Source organism: Schistocerca nitens, chromosome 6, assembly GCF_023898315.1.
Source record: "Schistocerca nitens isolate TAMUIC-IGC-003100 chromosome 6, iqSchNite1.1, whole genome shotgun sequence".
Taxonomy (NCBI): Eukaryota; Metazoa; Arthropoda; class Insecta; order Orthoptera; family Acrididae; genus Schistocerca; species Schistocerca nitens.
In genome coordinates, this window is record NC_064619.1 from 499,103,370 (window position 1) to 499,116,270 (window position 12,901).

The window sequence follows — 12,901 nt, forward strand, 5'->3', positions numbered from 1 at the left end:
TCTCTGATCATGTTTAGAAATGCTAGATCTTGCTGCATAATAAGGTTATTTGTTAAAACTGCTCATTTAAGGCTTCTGCCTTGCCTCCCCTCCTTCCTTTCTAAAGACAGCTGTATGTTGCTTATGAGAACCTGTACTTGGTTTCAGCATATGAAAATATGTTTTGTAATTAATGGCAGCTGTATAGGAGGAATTTTGCTAATCTTGGTCTGTGGATTAAGTGGTTGCTGATAACCCCCCACCCCCTCTCTCTCTCTCTCTTCCCAAAAAGAACTGTATCTGTTTACTTAATAAGCTAATTTGGCAAAACGGTTTATTGAAAACTGCTGTCTTGCCTGCCGCTTTAAATACATTGTTACCTGCTTATAAAAATCTGTTCATCTGATTTCAGTATAATAACAGTTGGTTTTTACAGCTAATGGTAGCTGTGTATGAGAAATTCCCCTAAACTTCAGTGCATTTAGCTGACTGTAAAGCCTAGTTTACACGACGACATTGGGTTGCGCCACTCGTTGCGTGGAATGAGATGCATGCAAATGGTTTCATATTTGACTGCAGACACGGCGAAACCAGTATATACTCCAGTTTAGTCGTTTTGTGGGTTCCTGAGTCGTTTCTGAAATGGAAGTTTTCGCAGCTGCACGTGGCACGAGTTGTGATGGAGTTTAAGCTTGTTGCGTGGAATCTCTGCATAAGAAAAAAAATAAGAAGCATGTTTCGATTCGTGACTGGATGAAGAAAAGACGTCAGCTCGATTGCTCAGCATCCTTGCTGAAATAATTTGTAATGGCAGACCCATTTAATTATCTTAGAATGTCACCAGAACTATTGACGTTTCGTCTCAATAGAGTTAATTATGCGATAAGGAACAAAGATATTGCAATGCATGAAGCACTGTCGCCAGAACTGAAATTACGTATCACATTATTACGAGATCGTACATTTCCTTTTATTTTTCTTAATACAGTTGTATATGGGCTCCTAATCCCATACATTTTTCCCTGCAGCTGAGAAATTGTCAAACTATGTTCTGAACGCACATGACGGCCTCAGGAGCAGCAATATGTTGCTTATTTTTGTAATCAGCATCACTGAAAATCCACAAACACCTATGCAAAGCATATATTTCCAAAAAGCAACATTATTCTCCGTTCCCCAATTCATATTTCAGTTTGTCTACATTCTACGGACACATATAACCACAAAACCCACGCAACTAGTGTCGCCAAAGTTGGAACACGCCGAAACTCTTTAGTTTCACCGGCGAGTTGCGCAAACGCGTGGAGCGCATGCGCAGTGGCCGGTATCGCAGTTGCCTGCAACCTAGGGTCGTCGTGTAAACTAGGCTTAACCCTGCATTAAGCGAGCACCGATTTTCATTCGTTAAAACTGCTTATTGGAGGCTGTTGTCTTACGTGTCTGTTCGGAAAAAAACTGTTCCTGGTTTAGATCTAATGACAAGTGTTTTGGTAATTAATAGCAGCTGTGTCTGAGACATTCAGCTAACTTCTCTTGTGAACTTATCCCTGCAGCTGACTAATCAGTCTCGCTGATTGATTGTTGAAGGTCTGCGCCCTGATATCTAGTTGATGATAATTAATTAAAATTCTGCCAACTGGTTAGAAAGTTTTTTTTGGTCCTGATGAATTTTTTTTTTTTTTTGCTCTAAACCTGTTGAACGCTGTAGCAACGGTATGGGGACTTTAGTCCTTCCATTTAAGGACACCTCATGAACCTTCCCACCCCAGTTTCACTTATCAGTGTATGTACACAGACACATAAATAAGTACATTTCTTTTCATAATACGTAAAGGTGTCGCCGCGACGAAGACCGCCGTCATAGCTATTGGGCCGGCGCTACTGACCTGTATGGTGTGGCTGCTGTCGGTGATGTGTATGGCGTCGCGGCTGCGCTCCACGGCGACGAAGAGCGCCTGCGCGGCGGCCAGCTGGAGGCGCGGCGCCACGTCGCTGTGCTCCAGCTGGAGCAGCTCGCTCATGCACAGGCCCGCGCTCGTCGACTCCAGCAGCCACTGCACACACAACACACACTAGCACCACCGCTGCTGCGGTCTCGTGGCAAACGTCGAGAAATAGGGTTTAGTCAATGTAGCTGTAAAGACTCAGTTCTCTACATCTACATCTACATTTATACTCCGCAAGCCACCCAACGGTGTGTGGCGGAGGGCACTTTACTTGCTACTGTCATTACCTCCATTTCCTGTTCCAGTCGCGTATGGTTCGCGGGAAGAACGACTGCCGGAAAGTCTCCGCGCGCTTGAATCTCTCTATTTACATTCGTGATCTCCTCGGTAGGTATAAGTAGGGGGAAGCAATATATTTGATACCTCATCCAGAAACGCATCCTCTCGAAAACTGGACAGCAAGCTACACCACGATGCAGAGCGCCTCTCTTGCAGAGTCTGCCACTTGAGTTTGCTAAACATCTCCGTAACGCTATCACGGTTACCAAATAACCCTGTGATGAAACGCCCCGCTCTTCTTTGGATCTTCTCTATCTCCTCTGTCAACCCGATCTGGTACGGATCCCACACTGACGAGCAATACTCAAGTATAGGTCGAACGAGTGTTTTGTAAGTCACCTCCTTTGTTGATGGACTACATTTTCTAAGGGCTCTCCCAGTGAATCTCAACCTGGCACCCGCCTTACCAGCAATTAATTTTATATGATCATTCCACTTCAGATCGTTCCGTACGCATACTCCCAGATATTTTACAGAAGTAACTGCTACCAGTGTTTGTTCCGCTATCATATAATCATACAATAAAGGATCCTTCTTTCTACGTATTCGCAATACATTACATTTGTCTATGTTAAGGATCAGTTGCCACTCCCTGCACCAAGTGCGTAACCACTGGAGATCTTCCTGCATTTCGCTGCAATTTTCTAATGCTGCAACTTCTCTGTATACTACAGCATCATCCGCAAAAAGCCGCATGGAACTTCCGACACTATCTACTAGGTCATTTATATACAGGGTGGCGCACGAAATGTGTTAGCAATTGTTTGTTTCACAATTTACGACGCACATTAGATATCCTGCTGGGATCTCTACAGCAGTACCAGCAGAGCTTGGAAAAACAAATGGGTTAGGAAATGACGTGTAATTCACGATACTGCCGCTAGGAGACTAGTAAGCAGCTATGGCTGACAATGGAAGACTGACGACACAGCAACGATCGGCCATTGTGTTACTTTTTCATGAAACGAAAAGCCTTGTTTTGACTCAGAGGCGTTTTCGACAACAGTTTAACGCACGATGGGTCCCTTGCAAGAAGACCATCCACAGGTTGTACGATAAATTTGTACAGGAAGGAACAGTGTTGGAAGCGAAGCGACGTGGACGTAAGCCTGTTTGTTCGCCGGAGAATATTGAAGCGGTACGAGTTTCTGTACAGAGAAGTGCCGGGAAATCGTGTAGAAAGGCAGCAGTGCAACTGGGAATATCCAGACGCTCCGTTCAACGCATTCTTAAAAGTGACCTCCATATGTACCCACATAAGGTGCCCTATGCACAGAAGCTCACTGAAGAACACAAGCAGCAGAGACTACTGTTTGCTCAGTGGGCGGAGGATAGGGAAGAAACTCTCAACAACGTTTGGTTTTCAGCTGAGGCGCATTTTCATTTAGACGGTGTGGTTAACAAACAAAATGTACGCATTTGGGCCACTGAAAACCCGAGGATTACAGCGTGGGCAGCAATTTCCAGTCACGGACTTATTGGACCCTTTTTCTTTGAAGAAACTGTGAACAGCGAGCGTTATTTGAGCATGCTTCGCAATAGCTTCATTCCACAGCTTCTTGCTACTGCCTTTCCCTGGTTCATGCAAGATGGAGCAAGGCCACATACTGCAAACACTGTGTTGGAGTTTTTACACAAGCATTTCGACATGCGCATCATTTCACTCAGGTTTGCAGGTCGCTTCAATGACGGACAAAATTGGCCCCCCAATAGTCCAGACTTCAATACATGTGACTTTTTTCTTTGGGGGCACCTAAAGCAAAATTTTTCCCGAAACGTCCACGTGATTTAATGGAGCTCAGAAGACTTATTCTTCAAGCTTGCAGTGAAATTACGGAAGACATGTGCCGTAGTTAATCACTAACTTCAGTGTTCGTTTGAAGGAAGTTAGAAAACGAAATGGTGGACATATTGAGCATGTGTTGAGTTAGAACAAATCTCCATGGACGGCTCTTCATTGTAGTATATGTTCCTTTCAGATTGTATTGACAATAAAGTTTATATTCAAAAACAAAATGTTAACACATTTCGTGCGCCGCCCGGTATATTGTGAAAAGCAATCGTCCCATAACACTCCCCTGTGGCACGCCAGAGGTTACTCTAACGTCTGTAGACGTCTCTCCATTGCGAACATGTTGTGTTTGTTTATGAGGCGACAGTGCGGAACTGTATCGAACGCCTTCCGGAAGTCAAGGAAAATGGCATCTACCTGGGAGCCTGTATCTAATATTTTCTGGGTCTCATGAACAAATAAAGCGAGTTGGGTCTCACACGATCGCTGTTTCCGGAATCCATGTTGATTCCTACAGAGTAGATTCTTGGTTTCCAGAAATGACATGATACGCGAGCAAAAAACATGTTCTCAAACGACGAGGACAACGCAGTGGTACCAGCCACAGTACCAATACCTTTGAACAATTTGTAGGCGCCTGCAGACAGGCAACTCCTTAGACCTACACTGCTGTTCTAGCGCTAGCGACAAACGATTTCAAATTGATTCCGTATTTCTAGATTTCCAGAAGGCCTTTGATACTGTACCACAGAAGTGTATTGTAGTGAAATTGCGAGCTTGCGGAATATCGTCTCAGTTATGTGACTGGATTCATGATTTCCTGTCAGAGAGGTCACAGTTCGTAATAATTGACGAAATGTGATCGACTAAAACAGATTTATGGCGTTCGCCAAGGTAGTGTTATAGGCCTTCTGCTGTTCCTTAGCTATAAACACGATTTAGGGCACTATCTGAGCAGCAGTCTGAGGTTGTTTGCAAATGATGCTGTCGTATATCGTCTAGTAAACTCATCAGAAGATCAAAACAAATTGCAAAATGATTTAGAAAAGATATCTTTATTGTTCTAAAATTGGCGATTGACCCCAAGTAACAAAAAGTGTGAGGTTGTCGACATGAATGTTAAAAGGAATCCGTTAATCTTCAGTTACACGATAAATCAGTCAAATCTAAAGACCGTAAATTCGACTCAATACCTGGGAATTACAATTAGGAACAACTTAAATTGGAAACGACACGCAGAAAATGTTGTGCGGAAGACGAACCGAAGGTTTCGTTTTATTGGCTCAACACTTAGAAGATGCAACAAATCTACTAAAGAGACTGTCTCCACTACGTTTGTCCGTCCTCTTTTGGAGTACTCCTGCGTGGTGTGGGATCCTTACCAGCTAGGGCTAACGAAGTACACCGAGGAAGTTCAAAGAAGAGCAGCACGTTTTGTACTGTCGAGGAATAGGAGAAAGAGTTTCACGAACATTATACACGATTTGGGGCGCACATCATTTAATAAAATGCGCTTTCGTTACTGCAAAATCATCTCATGAAATTTCAATCACCTTCTCCTCCGAATGCGAAAATATTTTGTTGACACTGACCTAAATAGGGTGAGATGATTATCATAATAAAGTACGAAATAAGAGCTCACTCGGAAACATTTAAGTGGTCTTTTTTTGCGCGTGCTGTTAGAGATGGCAATAATGAGAATTATTGTGAAGGTGGTTCAATGAACCTTCTGCTAGGTACTTCACCGTGATTTGAAGAGTAGCCAAGGACGTAGAAGTGCTCAACAATAGTGCGCGAGTGGCACAGACGGCCTTGCTCAACCGTGGGGAGGGGGGGGGGGGAGGGGTCTTAGAGGTACCCTTTGACGTTCATGCACGTCTAAATGTTACACCCGCACCCTTCACCCCTTGATCACGTCACAGCAGGATGTGAAACAGCAGCGCCAGTAAAGCATAAACACACTTGGCTGCTTCGGATCACGTTGAATTTTCATCGAACAGTTTTGAACGGACCAAAATGGACCACACCCTGTATACCTAAATCTACATCTACGTGATTACTCAGTGATTCACAATTAATTGCCTACCAGTAGGTTCATCGTACCTTCTTTAAGCTACTTCTCTACTGTTCCATTCTCGACCAGTGCATGTGAAAAACCAACAAAAATGGCTCTGAGCACTATGGGACTCAACTGCTGAGGTCATTAGTCCCCTAGAACTTAGAACTAGTTAAACCTAACTAACCTAAGGACATCACAAACATCCATGCCCGAGGCAGGATTCGAACCTGCGACCGTAGCGGTCTTGCGGTTCCAGACTGCAGCGCCTTTAACCGCACGGCCACTTCGGCCGGCGAAAAACCAACACTTAAATATTTCTGCGCGCGCTATCATAATTATTTCTCCTTGTGTAGGTGGGTGCCAACAAAATATTTTCACACTCTGAAGAGAAAGTTGATGATTGAAATTTCATGAGAAGGTCCTGTCGTAGCGATAAACGCCTTTGTTTTAATGTCTGCAGCCCCATTTCGTGTATCATATCCGTGGCACTCTCTCCCCTATTTCGTGATAATAGAAAACGAGCTATACTTCTTTTAACTTTTTCGATGTCCTCTGTAATCCTGTCAGACGCGAATCTCTCACTGTACAACAATATACCAGAAGAGAGCGGACAAGCGTAGGGTAAGCAATCTCTTTAGTAAATCTGTTACATTTTCCAAGTGTTCTCCCAATGAATCGCAGTCTCTGGTTTGCTTTCCTCACAACATTATCTATGAGGTCATTCCAATTTAAGTTATTCGTAATTGTAATCCGTAAGTATTTAGTTGAGTTTACAGCCATTAGATGTGTGTGATTTATTGTGGAACTAAAATTTAGTGAATTCTTTATAGTGCTCATGTGGATGACTTAACACTTTTTATGATTAAGAGTTAATTGCCGCTTTTTGCACCATAAAGACATCTTGTCTGATGGGATTACATGACGTTAATGTCAGAATCACCTGAAAACAATCTAAGAGGATTGCTCAGATTGTCTCCTAAATAGTTTATGTAGATCAAGAACAACAGAGGGCCTATAACACTTCTTTGGGAAACGCCAGAGCAGAAACTAAGATTGCACAACAGTCCAAAGAGGGCGGATTACAGTCAATGATGTTTCAGCCGGTCGCAGGTTCGAATCCTGCCTCGGGCATGGATGTGTGTGTTGTCCTTAGGTTAGTTAGGTTTAAGTAGTTCTAAGTTCTAGGGGACTTATGACCTCAGCAGTTGAGTCCCATAGTGCTCAGAGCCATTTGAACCATTTGTTTCAGCCGAACGATGTCAGTAGAGAAGGCTTGAATGGTCCAGGGAGGATGTCAGCAGTGTCACAGGTTGTCAAGAAGGACGTTCTGCTGCATGTCGCTCTGCATACTGTAATTTTCGACTGCTAAACGTGTAAATGCAAGCAGCAAGAGAAGGGGTTGTTTTATTGACGCTCTTTATGCCACCTCCTGAGGCCCCTTCGTGTGGATACTGAACGGCGGAATATGTCAAATGTTTTTCTCGGCCACCCATAAGAAAGCCGCCTGAAGCCAACGCTGGTCGTCGCGGTCTTGACCTCGATCGCAGACTTCAAAAAAAGGAGCGAAATATGAGTAAGGGGGGTCCAACGACCTTCCCATCAAGTGACACGTTCACGGAAGCGCTGGGAATAATCGTGATGAAATGAAGTGTGAATATGACACCATTAACCCACACCACACCTCACATGAACTTCTGAGCTCTGGATTCTTTGTCGTATGTGTCGACACCTCGATGTTTGATGCTTTTCTGAGACCGAGGGTGACGTCGTAGGTTGCCGTACTTTTGGATCATTACAGGGGAACGTTGACGGCATCATTGAGCCAAATTTCAAACTCCTACGTCGCAGTCGCGTAAAATGACAGGGTTTCAGAAAAGTGAGCCTTTAATTCTTTTCTGAAGTGTACAATTCATTTTCTGAATGCGAAGAAGAAGACATTCATCGACAGGTATGCGAGAATTATAGAGAAAATGTTATGGGTTATCAATGGTAAGGAGATGAGTCCGACACTTCAGTGAAGGACGTAGCCAAGTGCATGATGACGATCGAAGTGCACATCCGTTTCTGGTTATCGAAGAATTGGTTTGTGCCTTTGCAGAACTCTTCAATCAAAAACCTTAAATTTACAGAATCACATCTTTCCAAGAACTCTCCGGAAGTTTCAAGATCACTTCTCCATGAAACTGTATCTGAAAAATTTAATTGTCGAAAACTGTGCGCTTGTTGGGAGCAAAACATTCTTACAGAGCAACACAAACAACATCGTCTGGGCAGTGGACTTACAACAAAGGAGGTAATAATTTTTTAAGCAAGACTGTGACCGGGGATATGACTTGTCACTTATGAAAACACTCAATCGGAACAACAATCAATAGAATGAATACACACCGCGTCACTAGTAAAAACTAAAGCCAAGCAACTCTCGACACTTCAGAAAATCATGAGCACAATCTTTTGGGACAGACGCTGCACTATACTAAAATATTTCTTAGTACGAGGTGAAAATATCATTGCAAATGTTTACTGTAAGACGCTCATCAAAGTGCGTCGGGCAATACAAAACAAGCGTAGCGGAGAGCTCGCAAAAGGTATTCTTCAGTTTCATTACAGTGCCCGACCTCACACTGCGAATAAGATACAACTCCTGCAGGACTTCGGCTGGAGTCAGTTTGTACTACATGATTGTCAACACAGGTGGCAACATACTTTGAGGAAGACACACAAAAACTTAAGCCATACTGTAAGTGCGCGCAAAATGGTGCGGACTTTGTAGAAAGGTAGTTTAAGATGTGTAGCTTTTTTTCAATAAATTTCTGTTCTGTATCTGCCAAACGGAATTTACTTTCTACACGCACCTTGTATGGAGTAGGTACCTTAACGAAACATTTTTGGCTAATTGGCGGTGTAGTGACCCCTGTCGAATCTGAAACATAATGTTGGTTTATTGGGAGACAGTCATTTTACCAAAGTAATGCCATATATTGAAACTATGGTGTTGTGCAATATGGTATAATCAACTGGGTGACAAATATTACGTCATGATCACACGTTGGGTCATGAAATGACTGAGAAATACGTTTTTCCGTCTCCAGTTGCCTTTTCAGAGCACGCTTTTAAGAGTGCGCGTTGCATTTACTGACCTCTGATTGGCTACATTTTTTTAGAAAAGATACTCCGCAACGGCCTGACAGAGCCAGAGGGTGAACGTGCATGGAGGTAGTGTACATAGTGTGAGACCGTGTTTTATTCTCCCTGAGTTGTGAGTCATTATTTTTTTCAAAGCGCTTGTGGTTACGAGTTGACACTTTCCATACGGATAGCTGTGATAAAAATTCGTTGGGTCACTAAAAAATATTTAGTCGTGGCCAATAACGAAGCAGCCTACAAAACTTCTAGCGATCCTGATTGCAATCAGGGTGAGTTCTATCATCAGAAGCACGTCCGTGCGATGTGCGATATCTCCTGCGTAATGACCACAGCTACAGAAAACGCAACATGAGTGGGGACGCGTGCCTGAAGTGTTTTCGGTAGTAATGACAAGAGGCGTTGTCGTACTTGCTAATATATAATAAGTGTAGCTGGCACAAAGTGTATGATCATTGCAGTGAATGCCATGTTGCTACAACAGCACGAATAAAATTTAATTTTTATTTTCTCTGGAATTCACGATGCATTCCTGGTAGCATCCAAGCCTCTATTTTCTATGGTAGCCACTGTCCTCTATGACTATAAAACTGTCTTCCAACGAATTAGTCACAGTTAATAAAGTCAACTTATATGCGTCTTTTCACAGTTTCGCTGCTTTCAGTTTGATCATACATCAATGCATATGTCGTCTAACAATTATTGGAAATTATATTCTTCATCTTAGTGGCCATAGTGGCTGCAGTTATTTTACAGTTATTAAATGTATTTGAAATCCATCTTTACAAACCACTAATAACATGTGTTTATTTTAGCATACACGTTTCGTTTTATTTATTGAGAAGATCGTCTGTACAGTTTTGGTTAACTTCTAAATCCGAAAACAGTTCGACGTAAAGTACACTGAGGTGATATTTTAGTTACAGCATGGAAACGGAAATAAAAACGTTGTAAGTAAAACCACACTTCAGTATCCTTTGTATGGCACCACATATAGAGCTAGAAGAAAATGAAATTCCTAGTATTTCGTTCAAGTACACTGATAATGTTTTAAATAAGTAAAAAGACTAAATATGCATTTTTTACTAGCTGAAAAGACTTTCTTCAGATACTGTTAATAGTCATTAGGCAATGTTATTTACAATTTTCATATCACCTAACATAACAGCAAAAAAAATAGGGATATGATTTTCTTCCATTGTTATTCTCTGTCCTTATCTATTGATTGTAAAGAAAGATGATAACAACAAGACTTAGCACCTGTCCATTAATGCGATTTCTAGAATCGATTTACATACACACTGTCAAAAATTTTTAAAAAAGAATAAGTATTAATTAAGCTGGAGAACTGCAAAAGTCTTCTGGATGTGCTGGAAAGAGAAGCTTTGTTACCCGTCGGTCTTTGAGGGTCGCATGTTGCTCGTCACAAGAGATCTGGAATTGTTCTGTTAAATTCGTCATGTTTAGTTTCCTGGAGGGGTGCAGTACACCATGCTCCATGATCTTCCGGACGTAGCCGTTACCGTTCAGACAGCCCTCAATATAATCGGTTAACATGGTGCCGCTCAGTACATACTGCCAGACTGTCGTCACCGCAATAGCGTCTAATATGCCATCACTGCAGGACTGGTTGGAGTGGGGCTAATCCAGAAACTCAAATTCTGGCACTGCGTGACAGTTTTGAGATGAGCAGTCTCTCTGCGCCGTTTAATTTCCGACACACCTCATGTAGACGAGGCTTTCTGCTCTTAATATCATGTTTCCATGTCGTCTGAGGACTCCTAACTGACAGAACAGGCGTATGTTGACCTTTATGGTTAACAAGATGGGGAGATGTATTCTGTCTCTCTGCTATCTTGATCACGTACTATTCGTACTCTGTTCTGCGTGTCTTTGGCGAATGAAATAATTCGGGTAATTCTCTGTCACTGTAGAATCTCAACAGACTTTACCTCAGTTAGCTTTTATAGCGCAGTATCTTGTCAACTGTGGACAAGTTCGAAGCTGCGAATGTGATGTAAGTACTGTAAAGAGACTCCGGTGGCGATTCTATATCTTTACATGATTATTTTTCCATAAGGTGGCTTTCAAGCTTGGGTCCCGGGCTCGATTCCCGGCAGGGTCAGAGATTTTCCCTGCCTCGAGATGACTGGGTGTTGTGTCGTCTTCATCATCATTCATCCGCGTTACCGTCGGAGGAAGACAATGGCAAACCACCTCCGCAAGGACCTTGCCTAGTCGGCGGTGCGGGTTTCTCGCATCGTCCTCTACGCTCCTCGGAGTATTGGACCTCATCATCATCATCATTATCATCATCAGTTCATTATGAGGTTACAATACGTGAAGCACATTATAATGTAAACTATGGCTAAGTTATAAAATTGAGAATAACACCTAGGAGTGTGTGGTGACCTAAAATACTGCTTCATTTGTGTCGACCAAAGTACGTTATGCAATCATTCAGTCTCCATCCTTCGTACAGAATGTGCTTCCCTCTGTAACTACATAAGAGGATGCATTTTCTACGTCGACGCCGAATGTAAATCACTTGTAACTTTATTCTGGTTGTAAGAGAGGGGAAAGGGATGAAAGGAATTAAGCGATTGCATTTTCTGCAGAAAAAGTGTGTACCAACTGGCACACATGCGAGTCACAGACGGGGAAATAATGCAGCTACTTTGTCAAAATACAAACAAATCTTTTCATTCCCTGAAGTGAAATTGACACGCAAGCAGTATATGGAAACTTTTGCAAGTTTTTACCACAGATTTAAACTCTGCAACAAAACACGTCTTTGAATGTTGAGGTCAGACTTTCATTCTTTGTGTTACTGGAGAGTCTTCTTCCGAAAACTTAAATCTACTAAATCAAATACTAGTGTGGGGTTAAAGCAGAATAAAATGGGAAGGGCGATATATTTGTCGCAACTCTCAACTTTATTTTGGAGGTCTTTCTGAATATTTTATCTTCTTCTTACTGTTACCTATTTGTTTAGTCAGTAATATTCTCTAGTTGAGGAAACCACTATCGCGCTTATGTTTATACGGGTAATGTCGCGGCAAGTTTTCTTCTCTCTGCACCTAAATAATTTATTCACTTTTTCGCTACTACTTTCTAAGCATCACATTTGTCTACAAATTGAATTGGTGTTTATTGGATTTGCTACTTCGTTTCGAAGTGAAAAGTTTAGCGCGCCAATGACATTATACAACGGCAACGCTTATCGTTGGGGAATGTTCCGGTTATGTACGTCGAGTGGAACTGACATCAGACGCGACGAGCCCCATTTCCACTAAAAGCGCTGTGAGTGCAGGTCAACTACTGATCAATCGAGTTTGCTACAGCTCTACACATGCTCCAGTCGTCCCTCAGAGGTCACCCATGAACCTTTCATCATGCAGACAGAACCTGGCAATGCTACAATGCTGTGAGAACCCTGCTCTGCTATATTGTTGAGGGTCAAAGGCATTTTATTCACAGTAGGCAGAGAATGTCAACACGGAACAGAAAGGGCACTTCTCGTATAAATTATTCATAGTTTTCTGCAAAATCTCTTTGCAACGAAAAAGGAAAACATATCACCTACAACGGATTCATAAAAGCGAACCGTATGTCTGAAAAATGCGTTGCTGAGGGTTTAAA

At 42.4% G+C, this 12,901-nt stretch overlaps 1 protein-coding gene across 2 annotated transcripts in view; it reads right to left on the reverse strand.

Annotated features, from left to right (window-relative positions):
- LOC126262536 (high affinity cAMP-specific and IBMX-insensitive 3',5'-cyclic phosphodiesterase 8) overlaps positions 1 to 12,901 on the reverse strand; it is a 1,685,047-nt gene that overhangs the window by 309,838 nt on the left and 1,362,308 nt on the right. For both annotated transcript variants that reach the window (XM_049959212.1, XM_049959213.1), the window contains one exon: positions 1,866 to 2,033. In XM_049959212.1, the coding sequence (XP_049815169.1) occupies positions 1,866 to 2,033 (168 nt within the window). The remainder of the gene's footprint in view (positions 1 to 1,865; positions 2,034 to 12,901) is intronic.